Source organism: Rhamphochromis sp. 'chilingali', assembly GCF_963969265.1.
Source record: "Rhamphochromis sp. 'chilingali' genome assembly, chromosome: 20".
NCBI lineage: Eukaryota > Metazoa > Chordata > Actinopteri > Cichliformes > Cichlidae > Rhamphochromis > Rhamphochromis sp. 'chilingali'.
This window is the reverse complement of record NC_137947.1, coordinates 12120566-12138815: the sequence shown is the minus strand read 5'-3', so window position 1 is coordinate 12138815 and position 18250 is coordinate 12120566. Positions and strand designations below refer to the sequence as shown.

Here is an 18250-nt window from a genome sequence, read left to right as displayed (position 1 = left end):
TCACAGGAGAGGTCATCCCAGGATATTTACCCTAAGTTCAGACTGTTCACTGATCAGAGACATTTGAGAAACTCCAAGCCCTGAGCTACATCTCAGATTCTACAGTCCTCAGTTAGCATGCTAAATCTTTAATTTCATGACAGTACAATTAGAAAAAGACTGAACAAAATATAGAATTTTTGCAAGAGTTAACAGGAGAAAGTCTCTTCTTTCTAAATGGAACATGTCAACAGACTTAAGGTTTGCAAAGTCGTAACAAAAACAGCTTATCAGGACAAACATTTCATACCAATTGTTATGCACTGTGGGGAAGGAGTGATGATTTTTTAAGCCACAGGACCAGGGCACCTTGCAGTCATTGACTCGACTATGAACTCACTTGTATACCAGAGTATTCTGGAGTCAAACGCGAGCCTTTCTGTCCGACAGCTAAAACGCAGCTCTAACTAGGTTGTGCAACAGCACAATGATTCCAAGCACAGAAGCAAATCTCCACCAGGACGGCTGAAAAAGAATCAAAATGCTGCAAACCTCATGAACTGAAGTTAGCAGGCATTCATAAGCAATGTTGTAAAAAAGAATGAAACTTCAAGTTATTGCTGCTAAAGTGGTTCTACAAGCTACTGAATCATGGGCTATAGTTTTTTTATACACACTGCTTCTACATTTTATCTTAATTTTTGCTAAATCAACAGTGACAGAGTATTTCATGTTTTGTAGTTCATCTGATGGTGTATTTGAAATGTATTTATATTTCAGACCATTTTAACTACATGAAACCTTACAATTGAAAAAGTGTGCACTTTCTGTCTGTCTGTGTATGTGCAAACTGAAGATCCCTGTGCTTTTTCTGACTTGAACATAGAGAACAGTGTTAAAATAACTTAGACAGAAAACATAACAGGGTTATAGAAGTGATGTAATGCTGTCAGTGACAGTTATTTTGGCTGTTCCCTTGCACCTGGCTGTTAATATGATGAGGACATGCTCTATTTGTCTCTGGTTTTACAATCTACCAAAGAAGCAGCAGCACCTACAGTAGACTTATCGCTTTCCTTTTTAAGACCTGTTAAAAGAGAAATTTATCTATTTAAACATATACTCACTGGTCCTCTTTAATAACACACTTTCAAAACAGCCTAGAAAAAACATTTTATATGATGCAACAAATTCACAGAAATTGTAAAATTGAATCCTTTAATTGCCAAACACTGAAAGTCATAGATCAGAAAACAATATCCCAAATTTAAATCTGATTTGATCCAAGTGTACGTACTTCTTGGAAAGTAAGTGAGAAGAAAACCCCTGGTTGGAAGAGTTCACGCTCAGTTATACTTAATACCCATTAAAAGAAAAAGAAAAAAAAAGCGAAGCATATTATCCAGACATCTCCCCACCTGTGGAATTATGAAATAACAGGAATAAGCCAAAAGCCATCTGTACAAATAATCAAAGGTCCACTGCAGGTGTCTGCAGGTTTATATAACCGAAGGCTCGCTTGCCCTCATAAGCACAATTATTCCAGGTTTACAGGCAATACAAAAAGGAATTAACAAGGAACGGTGACAATATAAATCCAATGAGGTGGTCAGTGTGTGCATAATTCAGCTGCTGTGTTATAATGGGAATGGCCTAGAAAGACAAAAATACAAATCCTGCTGTTACATCTACTCGACACAGCACGCACACACTAAGACGACAGTGCTCCAACTTCAAAATGACGCTGCCAAAATCAGGCCAGGCATTTTCAAAAAATATATAGTACATCAATATATTAAGACCAAAACATAAAAGAACACAAATGTTATTAAGGTGTCTGTGAAGCCAAGAAGATGATTTTATCAGCAAAGAAGGCAAATGTTAAGATAGTGCAAGATCCAAATAATCCAAATAATCCAAACCAAAAAAAAAAAAAAAAAAAAGGGGGGGGGGGGGGGGGGGGTGGAAGCACACATTGTAAACATGAAGGATTTCAGGACAAACACTTTAACATATAAGTCCACTTGAAACACAAATAAATAATGAAATCACTTAGTTCCATAGAAGCATACATGCAGCATACTGCTTCCCATTCAAAAGATAGAACCTGCCCACCCACACCTGTACAGTAGAATCAAAATATGACACTAAACCCTAATTTCCCACTATTGTCATAACTCACATCTAACTCAAATTATTCAAAGGACTTGCTTGTGCGTCATCTCTCATACTCATTCATGAGGACTTTGTATGTCTGCTAATTTCAGTTTAAGACATCAACTGTTTTCACACATGCTGTTCTCAATTAATGGAAGCTACTAGGGCCTCATACAAGAACCACATGTAGGCACAGTATTGATCTTAAAAAGTGCATATGAACAAATTTATTTAATCTTTATCTTTAAATAATCCACTTACCCAATATATTTTCTTGCTTCTGGCTTATAATAGCTCACGTATTTCCTTCTTAGTTAATTGTTGAAAAAAAGCTTTGTGTCTTTTCTTTAAAATATAATTATCTGACTTCTTAAACCTCACTAATAATACACTAGATGTTCTCAGGAAGACTTAACATATATTTGTGTGTATGTTAATGTATGAGGCCCATTGGTAAAACAAATGTGTTTAAACATAGCAAAAATAAATACAGCTCTGGAGGAAAAACATGAAACTGTTCTCTTTGGAAAAAGTGATTATATGAGGGAAATGGTGAGCCGGGTGTTCAGTCAAAAAAAAACGTAGGTTTTCCTCTGGTAGAGTCCTTAAGAAGCTGACAGGAATCAGCCAAGGTCCCCCTAAAACTGTGGCTTGCACCACCTTGTGAGGTAGCGGCCAATCAGGAGGATCCCCTGAAAATGGCACTCCACCACCATCCAAACGTTGTAAAACCCTGTTACACAGTCAGGTACAGCTGCCGTTTTCCTTCCTTGTCAGCAGATGGTTGGAAACACTGTGCTTCATTCCAGCTTTGACATTTCATACTTGGTTGTCATGATTTCCTGAGAAACAATAGACACTCGATAAAAAAACTAGACATTTTCAGACAGTAATCCCCTGAAAGAAAACATGCTTTTGTACATTATCATTTTGCTGAGCCTCACCTTTCTTACCAACCGCTCCTATGCCTGTCAAGCACCTCATTCAACTATATTTCTCCAAATTCATAGCACATTTCAAACAGTGGGCCCTTTATTTCAACTACAGGGTCTATTATATCTAGACTAACACATCTCTGGTTAAAAAAAAAAAAAAAAGTAAATCATCTTTTGTACAAATCCATGTTGTTCATACCTCATCTGAGTCGAGCAGGATCGGTAGAGCTCTGTTGTGATATAAAAGGATAAAAAGAACCTCTTAGAACACACTGTGAGTGAAAAGACCTTTGAAAAGGTTTCACTGGATACTTACACATCAGTTAGAGAGGTAGGAATATTATCCTCGACCCATTTCAAGTCTTCATCCTGCACAAAGTTAAACAAAGTAAATGTAAAGTGAATCTGACGCTTCTGACCTGCAAGAAAGTAACTGTTTTTGGTCAGTTTCGCCTGTTTAGCAAATCAGCCAGCTCCCATCTAAACCACTTTAACTCACTAACCCGGATCCCTCCACTATCAGACCACAGGGAAATAAAGGGGTTCTTTAGACTCTCAGGTTAAATGGGTGACAAGTAAAGGGAGCCCAGTAAGCTGTATAAATTAAACCCTCCTTACAGAAGCAACCCAAACAGTGGAGACCAATTCATCAAGCTGAACCTCATCTCATAAATGCCATATCAATGTATGACCAAAATCATTATGGTATTTTGATCAGACAGTATATGTACGGCCACTGATGATATCAATGCAATATTTTCATAAGGCAGCTGTTAAAGCTGACCTTTTAAAGCAAAAACAAAAGCCTAATAAAGCACCAAATTATCACCAAAAAGACAAAAATACCAAATGAAAAGCCTTACCAACCAAACAAGCCAACCTTATGGCTCAAGTATAATCAAATTTTAAATAAACATGAAAGAAAATTTAGGGAAAAAATTACACCAAATGAAACAACAAGATATTGAGCATGTCATTAACCAAAATTAGTTCTGGGAGATTTAGGGCTGTGCTATTTTTATGTCTGAAATCATGAATGTAAACTAGTTTTCTACTGCTAAATTCACATATGTTTATTTCCTAAGGTCCTGAACAGTTGTTTATACAGATGTGTTTTTCTTGTATTCTTACATGTATGTAGCTTGGATTTTTTTCCTTTTATATTTTATACCTTTACATTTAGATTTACCAATTTACAGTGTTACAGTACGATTTTATAAGCTTCAAATTCCAATTAAGATCTGGCTTAAAATATTTGACAGTGTCACACTGCCCATTGTGTTGTATGGTAGTGACATATGAGGTCCATTCAGTCATTAGAGCTGTACCCACTGAGCTGAGGGATGAAGACCCAACAGAATTTCTACATGCAGACTTCTGCAGCAACATTTTACAGCCTGTTGATTTTGGCAGATACTCACTGATAATTAACAAACTTAAATCCAGCCCACAAGACACCCTCCCTTCAAAACCAGATGAGACCAGGATAGACACCCTAATTAGTTTCACAGAAACACTGCTGTCCAAACACCAGTCAGAGTAAACCAAGTTATAACACATTGCAAAGAAACTTATCTGAAATATTGGAAAGAAGAAACTAAAAGCTGAAGCAGATTAAAGCACTATCTGGCCTAAAACAGAGATTATGAATTGGCAAAATATCTGTTGACCGTCAGTGATAGAAAGCAGAGACAGATCAGTGACCACAAACTGGCAACAGAAACAGGTCGACACAAAAAGTCATGGCAACCGAAAGAAAACAGAACATGTGATCCCTGACAGGTGAGGCTGAAGCCGAGATGAACTTCCTGCAAATCTTTCAATAAGGTAAGGAACACCGATTTTACCTAGTTCAGTTCTATAAATTCCAAATTTCATTAAATTAAACAATATCTTAAAATTACAACTCTCCTAGGAGACGGAGGATAAAAACGTCCCACAAGCAGTGGATGACCTGGACACACACATACACATAACGTACGCTAATTTATTGAGAATACTCAGTGATTTTGTGTTATTTTATTCTTCTATTTTTGTTTCTTTAGTTTATTAAAAAATTGTTTTTTAATGCTCTGGGAGTATTGTTTTAAGATACCATGGCGCCAATAACAAAGCACTTTTAAATGGAAATGAATTGAAATGAAATACTGCCCTCTGCAGGCCCTCTGCAAATGTGACATTTGGTCAGCTGCATTTCCTCAGAGGTAGGTATTCTTATTAAAAGTTGAATGAAACATAATTATTTAACCAATTACCAAAAACTTGTCTGTGTTACTTACTGGGTTTGTTTCTGCAGGCTTCACTGTACCATTTGTCTCATTTTTAGTCGCTCTCAACTTTATACCATCAGCTGCCAATAAGAAAAGAAAAAAAAATACTAAGGAGAAAACATTTTTAAAAAGTAAACATAGACTGAGATGTGCAGTTTTCTGGTTACAAGTAATGCCCTCATGATCTAACTTTACCAAGGTTTGTAGATGCGATAAACTCCTCAATCTCCTCATCATCAGAGTCATCTATGAGAGGTGTGAAAGCGTACCTGTGGATATTGAAATTAAAAGTTTTAAATGCATGCCCAGTTTAGTTTATGTTGATGAATTGAAGAGTCTTAATAAATTACTTGCCTTTGGTTGTTTGCAGACGGTCTCCATAAGAACATTATGACGAGCAGAATGACAGAGAACAGGAACCTCCAGAAAGCATCTTCTACCCACAACTCAATCCAATCCTTTAGACAAAAACAGGCTCAGTTTTCAATAAAATGTCAACATTAAACATTCATTAAAAAAAAAAAAAAAATGCTATTATTGCTCAGTAATCCAAACCACACTCACAGACTGGCATTCTACTAATCGCAATTTTTTTGCCGTCCAACCCATGAAAATGATGGAAGCTGAGGGTGTAGAGGGCAAGGTGTGAAACTCTTTGGCATGTCGATGAAAATACAAATAACTGGTGCAGTGAAAATGTAGCTGCAGGACTTACCAATGACAGCAAATATTAATGTGTTTGTAAAGTGCCTGTAGAGTGACAGCTTGACAGGGTTTCTCCTCAGTTTCAGAGTCTTGATGGTTTGTGCCAAGCTGACAAAAATGTTAGTGGCAGTCAAGGTAAACACATGGCAGCCATTACACAGAAACTGTACAAATACACCACGCATTAGATAATAGTGATTACATGCTGCAATCACATGCAGTTCCGCCAGTGGAGTACACCTGGATGCTAATATGACGTAAGCACAGGAAAGGTTGTGATAAAGTGTGAGATTTTGCCTCTGCTTAAAAAAGCCTATTAATCGTCATTGTTGTAAAATGCATTTTGCAAAGATCTTTAAGCACAAAGATGTGGAAGAGGATGTTAACGGTTTTAATGTGCCTGGATTTTAGCAGCCAATTTACAAAGAGTTAAAGAGTCAAGTTGTTTATTTATTTATGAAGGTGTCTAATGTTTTGACAGATCTGCATTTTTGGTGGGGTTTTTCTCTTTCCCCATTTACAGTTTATCAGTTGTTTCACATAAAAACAAAAATGTAAAGCCATACTATACCATTAATTTTCCAAAAACCTTTATAGACCCATATCAAAATATTCCCTCTAACTCATAACTCCTGTTCATTGAGAAATTTGTATTTCTTGGCTGCAATGTTTGAGCAGTGGGTATATATGTTCCACTCAATAACAATGTTCAGGGTGACAGGGTGGGACTCTAAAACTTGTTCAGCCCCAACAAAACACCACAAAACTTTAATGCACTTTAATTCAAAATCATTACAAATAGCTGATCTATATCACCTGTTTAAATACTGCAAGACATATATGCATGCTACTGCTGACCATGTAACATATCCGATAACCACCAAAGGAGAGAAAACATGCCACAGGTTATGTCATGGATGTTTTTTAGGATCTGTGAGCCGCCCTGGAAAAGATCAAGTGTGCAATGTAGCACCGATGCCGTGTCTTATGATAGAGGCAATCCTAAACTAACTTCTTTCTCTGACTGCTTTGTTCTCACTAAAGCTTAAATTATGGTCCAGCAGTGGTAACATGTTGACAGTCTGCTGGTAGTCCGTGGTCAGCCTGTCTAATTGCAGCGAATGTCTCTTGTCAACAAAGGCAGTGCACAAAGGACACTCCACGACTGGTTTGTGGGCTACTCTTGTGTTTACAAAAAGCACTCAAGGAGTTATGACAAATGATTTTATCCAGATTTTATCCCCCACACTAGTTGCACCTATGCTGATAAAAACCTTTTAACAGCACAATCTGGAAAGTCTGGTGGACGGGCATGCAAAAATCAATCATTTCTACCAATGTAGACTGAGACTGTTGAAAAATGTAAATAATACAAACTGTCATTAATTATGCAAGGAAAGCAGCAGTAAAGATTTAGAAGAAGTTAAATCATCAACCAGAAAACAATGCATTGCTACAAATTTCACCACAGAGTGAATGATTAAAGCAGGGCTGTTTCAACTGAGACCCAAGACGTCTTTGTGTGAAGCTGTATTTCAGCTGCTAATGATCTGGTGAAGGAACAGGACAGAGGGAGACCACAATTTCCTGATCCAATATTGGTTCATGTGTAGGAAGTGAGGAGCAGAGGAGAACCGCACGAGGAAAGGCTGTAGGTGCACAAAAGGATATCCACCAGCATAAAGAAGAGTCAAGCAGAGCCAGGGGAATGTTGGCCAGCAGAGCCAAGTCAGAGTCTTTTGCCTAGAAGGGATAACAGAGCGGGAGCAGAGGACACAAGGAAGAGGAGAAAGATGTGAAGGGGGGGGGGGGGGGGGGGGGGGGGGAATTACAGATAGGAAAGCAGCACTGCAACTGAAACATAAAACCATCCACCCAAGTGCAAAGGGGAAAATAAATAATCCAACCAACAAGCCAAGAACATTCAAAATCACTCAAATACACCAACAAACGTGCCCATTTTCTTATGTTGGGACACTCCAGTTGCTATTGATATTTGTGCTGGTGAGGAATACACTGGAAGGATATGAACCAGATGGCGCAGGAGTCAAACATAGCCAGAACAATTGCTGTGATGAGAGCGCGGCCATTGTCTCGACCCTTGATATTTGGTGCGCAACAAGAAAATACAGAAATTGTGACGACAAGTTTACTTCATTAAAAAATACAGCATGAGAGCAAATTACAATGTTAACTGTACGAGCTCAGCTCATATCTTTGGTAAAATAAACAATTTAAATGTAGGACTTTAAACCTTTTAAATTTCTAATTGCTAAATGTTATTATTGGCGTTTGCAAAGGCTATTCTGACTTAAATCAAAGTAATCAAAGATCACAACTCACCCCTGTAATCCTCAGGACACCCTCAATGCTAGCAAAGGCCAAGTAGAGGATGCCAAGCCCAACTACTCTGTGCATCACTGTCCCCAATCGAGGTCTAAAAGAAAAACAACCCCCCCAAAAATGGTGTTTTTTTTCCCCATTTTATTTAACTTAAGGAGGGGTTTCAATTATTCTACAAGTTGCTGTGTGTATAGATTTTAACATACTTCACGATGCCATAGCCAAGGCTGACGATAATGACGAGTAAACGAGCCAAAGTCCTCTTGAGGGCAGAGACCAACTCAGCAAAGATCAGCAAACCTGGAGCTAAAGTAAAGTAAATATGTTGAAAAAAAATACAACTTACTATCTGACATGAGAGAAGAAGAGAACTCTTGTGACCGTCTATAAACACTCACAGGCGGAGCCGACAGTATTGGTGTTTTCGTATTCGGCGCAGAAGACGGCCTTCTCCACCATGCCGAGGAATATGACCCCTGCTATCCAAAACTGGATCCTTAGGAGATCTTTCCAATAGCAGGCCGCCCAGAGAAACCATAACAGGGCGTACAGGATGTACACGACGCACATCACCATGTAGAACTGCAAACAGACACTCAGGGATTAGCCTTTAAAGCCTGTCAGTTTTAGGTCACTTCAGGATTGTAAATCTTAAAAAACAAATGATTTAAAATCACATTTAATGAAATGGTTGTAGGAGTTTCTGCATGTTTTCTTGCAGTTTACTTAAACTGTCATCTTAATATAAGACTACATCTAATAACTGAGTATATAATGAGTTAATTTAAAACACACACAAACACAAAAGAGTCTTATCATTCCACTGGAGACAGCAAATAATTAAGGGAACATATTATTAATGGGAGTAAAGTCAGCAAGTGGCCAATAAATCACATAAATTGCAATCACTTATTTCTAAAGTCATCTACTTACAATCATGAGAGGCCATTCTGTGACAGAAATGTAGCCGTGGCTGCCCTTCATTACCACATTAACTGCAAAACCAAAATCCAGACATTAGACTAATGATGCAAGACACTTTTCCCAAGCATATTAAACAGACAAAAGGCAAGTTTTCATTATGATCTAAATTCTGATTGCACAATGTAGCGGCTCAGTCTTCAGCCTGGTTGCTTTAAAGCTTCACTTTCCCTGTGCACTTATGTCTACCAATGGGAATAAAATTTCCCAGGAAAATTACGTCAGTCCAGCCAAAACAGGACAAGCGCCTTCGTCTCACTCTGTGGCTATCGGCAGTTTTCTCCAGGTAGCACAAATGACACAAAGAAAAACAAGAAGAGAGATTGTAGAAACTCTAGCAAACAAAACAAAGAGCCCTGCTGCAGGAAAAAGGAAAAAAAGACGGAGCGCGATAGAAAGTAAAACTAAAACACATATGAACCTCTCAGTAGAAAAGGCTCCAGGATATGAGATCAAAATCCGGCATTCACCTGGGATTACATCAACTGCCACTTTAAGAATTTGTTTGTGGTTGCTGCAGATCCTGAAATCTGACACTTCAGTGTCAGCTAAAAAGCTCTGCGTGTATGAGATAGGAGGGCAACTGAATTAATGCAGTTTAAAAAAGCAAAGGTAAAAAAAAATGTAAATGCTTTTTACTATAAGCTGCATTCACACAGTCTCACACACATTCATACAAGCACTATATTCTGTACCTAAGCACTTTCTAAAATTCACACACACTCCAATGGATGTATCGGGGGCAACTCGGCCTTCACTGTCTTGCCCAAAGATACTATGACATGTAGGCTTGAGCAGCCAGAGAATTGGTCCACCGACCCTCTGACAGGTAGATGACCCACCCTACCCAAGCTGCCCACAATTACAAGATGCTCATATTTAGTAGTTTTAAAAAGTCTCACCTGTTAAACTCCAGTTGGCTTCTGGTTTACTAGACTCGATCTTAACGACTAGCAGGTAAGGGCCATCCTTCCAAGTGGTGGCTATGACGTGGTCTCTGATTTTCACACTGCTGTTCTTCGTAGCACTGCTGGTGTCATACTCCTCGGCAATCCATTTTATGTCATTTTTATCCTGCAGGATTAAAGGAATCCAGCATTTATTACTTATGAAAACATATGTAATAATTAACCCTAAAATCAAAGATCATTTGCGGGTTCTTACTTCAAACGCAGAGGACACATGTGGATCTGCCTTTGCTTTCTGAAAAGAAACACAGTTGCAGGATGTTGAAGAACTAAAAACAACAACATCGTTAAGAATACGGCTGTGGTGACACCAACATAGCAAACCCACTTTGAGCATCGGGAAGGGCAGCCCATTGCTACATACAATGGGACCGTGTTTGTGTTCGATGTGCTCCCCTGGTACCTTTGGGTTTGGATCCAGATTCTTCTCAGGAATCAGGCCTGGCCTCTTATACATCTCCTACAGACAAAGACGGTCACAATTCACCAATCAGAAACAAGCAAGGCACGAGACAGACCAGTGCACCACTCAAATAATGGTGGGGATTTAATCACTTTCATGCATCCTGAAGCTGTCCCATCCTTAAACTGTTCTGGGACACTGTTCACAGTACACTGGGGGAGATTCTGTGCCACAATATTGAATCTATATGCCTGACTTTCTACCTAGGGAAAAACGGATTTAAAATTACCCAAATGTTATAAATATTTACTAAAAAAAAAAAGCGTATGGGGGCAAATTAGACTATAACAATGCATTGGCTTTGCAAAGAATCTCTCATTATGGGGCCATGGATGGCTATAAGTCAAGATCTGGAGTGTACAGAATTGACCGACAGTTTAAGAAACTATAGTTAATTCATACAGTGCTTTACACAGAGCGCTATACAACAATTAAAATACAACTAATATCAACAGAGAAACATGTTTATACAGATTAAATACTATGAAAAAGTAAAATGTAGTGCATTCTGGGAAAAATTGAAAACATACATTGCACTGCAGTGTTGACCCATTTTGTTTTCCGTTGATGTTTTGACTATGACAGCCCATACCCCCATTTTTGGGGGGTTTTGTTTAGTGTACTTTGTTTTCTGTACCACATGGAATTTTTTAAGTAAATATTTAGTGCTGCATGTCTTGAAAATTTGAAGGAGTCCCCTTTTATTCCGCATGTATACAAATACGTTTTTAAAAAAGGATAATTAAAATAAAGTTAAAAAAAGAAACTATCAACTCAACGCAGATGGTATGACAGGAAGCATTTTTTGCTTACTTCAATATTGTTGTATTCGTTGTGACAGGGGTAGTATTTCAAAAGCCAGTGAATAGTGACGTCCACCTCCTCAGGACAGTCAAATGGCCAGACTGAAACATGAAGACGTGATGACGTAACACAAAAAAAAGGAAGCACTTTGGGTAACAGGTTATGAGTAATTTTTTTTTTAAGTCATGACTTACCTTTTAGTTCAACATCAGTGTCTTTATACATTGATTTCCTTAACAGCAATGCTCTTGAGGTCTACGGAGTAATACATTTATTTATTATTATTTTTCATACTGATCAATTTAGTTAGGCAAACTAACTGATCATTGGTACTCTTTTGATCTCTCGGATCCAAACAAGCTGGACTCTGTGTCTTTGCAAAGTGGAAAAAGAACCTTATATTATAATATAAAAAATATTATTAATATAAGAAATATTAACCATAAGTGTGTTTTTCTAGCTGTCTGACCTGTCACCTATTCAGAATGAACCTGCAAATGCAGGTTTTACTGCTACTGGAAAGAGGATAACAGAGTGGAAACTGAAACGTCTTAGCATGTAAATTATTGATTATTGAGCTATACACGTCTCTGTGGGCTAACTGTAGGAGCTGTGCCTTATCATTAATAAACAAAAAGAGGGAGTGAACTGTACAAGCACCTGACTGAAGATCGACTTTAAGAATGTTTTTATATGTTACAATGTGTGACATAACCTGAACACACACAACCTAAACTCGCAGGTTTTAGTCCAGAGACAGTGGCAGACAAAAAGAAAATAAGCTTTTGGGATTTTCACTTTAGTCTGTTAAACTATAACCAGTCAGCTAGTTGACTGCTACCCTTGAAGTACCTAATTATTATTAACAGTTCTTGGCATGGCTAACGGCTAATTATGCAAAACATTTCTCTGCTCTTTCGTTTATCACGGTTTATAAAGACTGGCTAAGAAAGGCTAAAGAGATACCGTTAGTGTGAGTTACAAGCCTCTCACCACATTCACAGCTGTCAGCGAGTTACCATAACAAGGATAATGTAGCTAACGCTAGCTAAGGGTGCTGCAGTTATCCAGAGTATTCAGCGTTTTTAGGAAGATACTCACATTAACAACAGTTATTGTCCAAAGCCCTGACTCTGGCGCTGCAACAGCTCCATTGATAATGTTGAGTATAATTACAGAAAACACCATCCACGGACAGTTAAGTCCTCTAGTTGGACAGCTCGACGTCCTCATCCCGACTGCAGCAGCCATATTCGTTACGTGTAGATTTCTCCACTTGCGCCGTGAACTCAGCTGCTCAGAGGATGGGAGGGGCCCAAGAGGTCTGCGACGTTTGTTACCTGTACGTCGCCTGCTGTCCCAGCTTCATTACCGCTATCCTGCTGGCACCCAGAATAAATGTTTTTGATATTTAATTTTTTTTTCTTGATAATTTGAGCGCTGTGCACATCATATGTGCGTTGGTCTTGTTTGTTCACAGAATAATGTGATGTTTTCGAATGATATTGTCACAGGTCCGTGATACAGGAATCACCTTTCCATGGTAGACGGAGACAGCCTTTTGTATTCAGTATATATTTGTACTCAGGATATCATCTTCATTGTACAGCAGGACTCATACAGATTGCATAAATCAGTGGTTCCCAAACCTTTTTCGCTGGGCCCCCCTTTGTTTTACAGAAAAATGTTCGCGCGCGCGCCCACACGCACGCACTAACACATCCTCCAACCACACACACCCATATTTTGCTCAATTGCGGTTTATTTCACACCTCAAACATTTAGTAAACAATTAAGCAAATACAAGTAATCTGCAGGTAGTAATAAAATAAACTAACTCTTTTACGCTACGTCCACACCTACACGGGTATTTTTTGAAAACACAGCTGTTTCGTCCACACGTAAACGGCGTTTCGAATCACCGAAAACGGAGATTTTTTAAAACTATTTTTTTGCATTTACTGTGGACAAGGAATACAGAGTTCTTCGTGCAATGTTAAAGCTACTTGCCTTTTTTCACGTCAGCTGTGCGCCACGTTATTGCTTACATGAGAGGAATTGCAGAATGGCAGATAGTCAGATTAACAGTATTTTGTCTCTATCTTCAGGTTTTACATGCTTGCATATAAACATGCAGTTACTGTCCCTCCATTTAGAAAGGCAGAGGTATCAAGGTGTAATTATTTAACATGTAGTTGTTTTTTTCCTGTGTAATAATATTCAACATTGCTATCAATACATTTGTAAAAAAAAAAAAATGCCTCTCTGTGCAAAATGGGTTTAAAAACATAAACAGCTGTAGGATACTGTTTGTCCATGATTTAGACAGGGGGAACAAATCGTGGCAGGATCAGCCTGATGTTATTTGTATCCCACTGTAACTTTACTGTATAAAGAGCTAACATCAGGAGTAGTTAGTCATTACAACAACTGTTTGTGAACTAAAAATCAAGAATGTGGGATACTGTTTGTCTGTGATTTAAACAGCCCAGCGGTGCTCCAGGCCAAGGGAAAACCAATTCTGCAGGGGAGACCTACCTTGGCACTTGTGCAGGTGAAGCCAAAGGGAAGATATGCTTCGCCATATTTTCTAGTCTTTGGCTTAGAATGATGTTGGTTTGGAAACATATTCAGCTATGCTTCATCTCCTGCTTTGCGTTTGTGTAGGCGCCCCTGCTAGCAGTGTCCAAGCATTGTTTGTTTGTTTTTTTCCCTTTTCATGCCCCTGGTTTAGGGGCGGCTGCTTTGACCACAGTGATGCAGCACCAGGTTTTCTTCTGTTCAGCTAACGTATAAAAATTCGAGTACACAAATCTTTTTCTTGCGTTTTTATACTTCAAATGTTCTCGTTGTTGTCCAAATCTTATTCGATGTCTTCTGGCTCCCTTTAGACGATCATCTGCTTCCATCTCAACCTATTCCTTGCATCTTCTTCTGTCACACAAATACAAACCTCTGTCACAAATTTAGAGGATCATCATTTAGCCTGGATAAATAGTTTGTTGCTTTATAAGAAAGCCCTCCGCAAAGCCAGAACATCTTACTATTCGTCACTGATTGAAGAAAATAAGAACAACCCCAGGTTTCTCTTCAGCACTGTAGCCAGGCTGACAAAAAGTCAGAGCTCTTTTGAGCCAACCATCCCTGACTTCATGAACTTCTTCACAAATAAAATTTTTATCATTAGAGAAAAAATTACCAATAATCATCCCACAGATGTAATATTATCTACAGCTACTCTTAGTACCATTGATGTTAAGTTAGACTCTTTTTCTCCAGTTGATCTTTCTGAGTTAACTTCAATAATTACTTCCTCCAAACCATCAACGTGTCTTTTAGACCCCATTCCTACAAAACTGCTCAAAGAAGTCCTGCCGTTAATTAATGCTTCGATCTTAAATATGATCAACCTATCTCTAATAATCGGCTATGTACCACAGGCCTTCAAGCTGGCTGTAGTTAAACCTTTACTCAAAAAGCCATCTCTAGACCCAGCAGTCTAGAGATTAGCTAATTATGTGCCAATCTCCAACCTTCCTTTCATATCAAAAATCCTTGAAAGAGTAGTTGTCAAACAGCTAACAGATCATCTGCAGAGGAATGGTTTATTTGAAGAGTTTCAGTCAGGTTTCAGAGCTCAGCACAGCACAGAAACAGCTTTAGTGAAGGTTACAAATGATCTTCTTATGGCCTCTGACAGTGGACTCATCTCTGTGCTTGTCCTGCTAGACCTTAGTGCAGCGTTCGATACTGTTGGCCATAATATCCTATTAGAGCGATTAGAACATGCTGTAGGTATTACAGGTACTGCACTGCAGTGGTTTGTATCATATCTATCTAATAGACTCCAATTTGTTCATGTAAATGGAGAGTCCTTTTCACACACTAAGGTCAATTATGGAGTTCCACAGGGTTCAGTGCTAGGACCAATTCTGTTTACACTATACATGCTTCCCCTAGGCAGCATCATTAGAAGACATAGCATAAATTTTCACTGCTATGGAGATGACACCCAGCTCTATCTGTCCATGAAGCCAGATAACATACTAATTGGTGTACCAATTAGTTAAACTGCAGGAATGTCTTAACCTTCCTGCCTTCTTGGGACCTTTTTGTGCCACTGCTATGTGTTAAATGGCTGCCATTTCCACTGTGTTCAGTGGAATATAACCAAACTTGCCACAGGATAGTTTTTACCTGTCAATGTTAATATTCCAGTGTGAATTCCTTAAATCAGCCTAAAATGGCTGAGCAGCAGAAATCCCCACACCCATCACCCTGGGGACCATTTTCTGCCCATTGACTTCCATTATAAATGCTATTTTTCAACCCCAAATTATCATCATATGATTTTATTTTTTCTTCTTTTCTTGGATGTCAATGAAGACTCAGGGCCTTGAAGTTTTAATTTTTAAATTGCAAAAAAAATGCAAAAAAATAATGGCAGGTCAAAATGTATGTTGGTGCCAATCTTTGGTCCATCTAAAGGCCTACTTATAATGACAATCACATATTACTTCAACTGGTTTTTTGTGGAAATATTTAGTTTCGTTTTTTGGTTTTTGGGGCTTATAACACAGGGCGCTCATGTAATAACACTGGGATTTGAAGGGTTAAAACAACGAAAATATAATTAAAACTTTACATGAATATTTCAGGGAGAAGTAGTTTTACAAGGTTGGCTAATTTAAAGTGGAATAAGATATGGATATATGGTCTTTTTATGGCGTGGCTGAGAATGGTCCCTAGGGTGATGGGTGTGAGTTTTTTAAAGGATGGCAGGAGGGTTAAAGACATAAAGACCTGGATGGCCGCTAACTTTCTGCTTCTTAATTCAGATAAAACTGAGGTTATTGTACTCGGCCCTGAAAATCTTAGAAATATGGTATCTAACCAGATTCTTACTCTGGATGGCATTACCTTGGCCTCCAGTAACACTGTGAAGAACCCTGGAGTCATTTTTGACCAGGACATGTCCTTCAACGCACATATTAAACAAATATGTAAGACTGCTTGCTTCCATTTGCGCAACATCTCTAAAATTAGAAATATCCTGTCTCAGAGTGATGCTGAAAAACTAGTTCATGCATTTATTACTTCCAGGCTGGACTACTGTAATTCATTATTATCAGGATGTCCAAAAAACTCACTGAAAAGCCTTCAGCTAATCCAAAATGCTGCAGCAAGAGTCCTGACAGGGACTAGAAAGAGAGAGCATATTTCTCCTGTTTTGGCTTCCCTTCATTGGCTTCCTGTTAAGTCCAGAATTGAATTCAAAATCCTGCTCCTCACATACAAGGTCTTAAATAATCAGGCCCCATCTTATCTTAATGACCTTGTAGTACCATATCACCCTATTAGAGCACTTCGCTCTCGCTCTGCAGGCCTACTTGTTGTTCCTAGAGTATTTAAAAGTAGAATGGGAGGCAGAGCCTTCAGTTTTCAGGCCCCTCTTCTGTGGAACCAGCTTCCAGTTTGGATTCAGGAGACAGACACTATCTCTACTTTCAAGATTAGGCTTAAAACTTTCCTTTTTGCTAAAGCATATAGTTAGGGCTGGACCAGGTGACCCTGAATCCTCCCTTAGTTATGCTGCAATAGACGTAGGCTGCCAGGGATTCCCATGATGCATTGAGTTTTTCCTTTCCAGTCACCTTTCTCACTCACAATGTGTCAATAGACCTCTCTGCATTGAATCATATCTGTTATTAACCTCTGTCTCTCTTCCACAGCATGTCTTTTATCCTGTCTTCCTTCTCTCACCCCAACCGGTTGCAGCAGATGGCCGCCCCTCCCTGAGCCTGGTTCTGCCGGAGGTTTCTTCCTGTTAAAAGGGAGTTTTTCCTTCCCACTGTCGCCAAAGTGCTTGCTCATAGGGGGTCATATGATTGTTGGGTTTTTCTCTGTATCTATGAAGCGCCTTGAGGCGACTTTTGTTGTGATTTGGCGCTATATAAATAAAATTGAATTTAATTGAATTGTCCTTTGCCAGTATATCCACTATTCCTCCTCTGCACATGTCCAAAGTATCTAAAGGTTACCACTTTTACATTGTCTCCAAACCTGAGCTGTCCCTCTGCTGTGCACATTTCTAATCCTGTCCATTCTGGTCACTCCCAAGAAAAATCTTAACATCTGCAGCTCCTGCCTCCTGTCTTTCATTAGTGCCACCATTTCCAAACCATACATCTTAGCAGGTCTCACTACCATCTTGTAAACCTTCGCTTTCACTGTTGTTGCTTTCCTTATCTCACCAATCAACCCTGATACTCATCTCTGCCCACTCCACCCTACCGGCATTTGACCCCAGGAATTTAAACGACTCCTCGCATTCCACCCGCTCCCCTTCTATTCACATGCATATTCTGTCTTGCTGTTACTGACCTACATTCTTCTTCTTTACAGTGCATACCTCCACCTCTCTCTACTCTCACTACAGATCACAATGTGGTCTGTTATAGTTATACTCTAGGCCTGACCTAATCTGTCATCCTGCAATCAAGAAGGGCTTCAGAGCTGAAAGTTGAAGGCTTTTATGTCATCATTATGGTAATACAGTTCCCTTCTTACTGGAATACCAATAACAATAATTATCACAGGGATCTGTGAGGGAATTCTGCTCATTTTATGTCACACTTATCTATA

The 18250-nt window shown here is 38.9% G+C and overlaps 1 protein-coding gene across 2 annotated transcripts; it reads right to left on the bottom strand.

The window, feature by feature from the left end:
* Nucleotides 1-1932: 1932 nt before the first annotated feature.
* tmem87b (transmembrane protein 87B) lies at nucleotides 1933-12880 on the bottom strand. Of its 2 annotated transcripts, none has more exons than XM_080868939.1 (19): nucleotides 12707-12880; nucleotides 11800-11860; nucleotides 11615-11706; nucleotides 10667-10798; nucleotides 10535-10573; nucleotides 10273-10444; nucleotides 9323-9384; nucleotides 8788-8971; nucleotides 8596-8695; nucleotides 8390-8483; nucleotides 7718-7789; nucleotides 6057-6165; nucleotides 5906-5964; nucleotides 5696-5799; nucleotides 5537-5610; nucleotides 5351-5421; nucleotides 3388-3440; nucleotides 3271-3301; nucleotides 1933-2978 (listed from the first exon to the last, which is right to left on the bottom strand). In XM_080868939.1, the coding sequence occupies exons 1-19, from the start codon at nucleotides 12854-12856 to the stop codon at nucleotides 2937-2939; spliced, it is 1701 nt and encodes a 566-aa protein (XP_080725065.1). In that variant the 5' UTR covers nucleotides 12857-12880; the 3' UTR covers nucleotides 1933-2936. The 2 variants fall into 2 exon arrangements, with proteins under 2 accessions (XP_080725065.1, XP_080725066.1); XM_080868940.1 differs by having other exon boundaries at nucleotides 10742-10798.
* Nucleotides 12881-18250: the final 5370 nt, after the last annotated feature.

Excerpts from the sequence above, each read along its gene's own strand:
- tmem87b (XM_080868939.1), bottom strand. The coding sequence starts at position 12,856 with ATGGCTGCTGCAGTCGGGATGAGGACGTCGAGCTGTCCAACTAGAGGA. Across the intron at positions 11,861-12,706 it reads GGACAATAACTGTTGTTAAT|ACCTCAAGAGCATTGCTGTT; the intron begins GTGAGTATCTTC and ends ATTACTCCGTAG. Across the intron at positions 7,790-8,389 it reads GTGTCCTGAGGATTACAGGG|GCAAAAGACTCTGACTTGGC; the intron begins GTGAGTTGTGAT and ends TATCCCTTCTAG.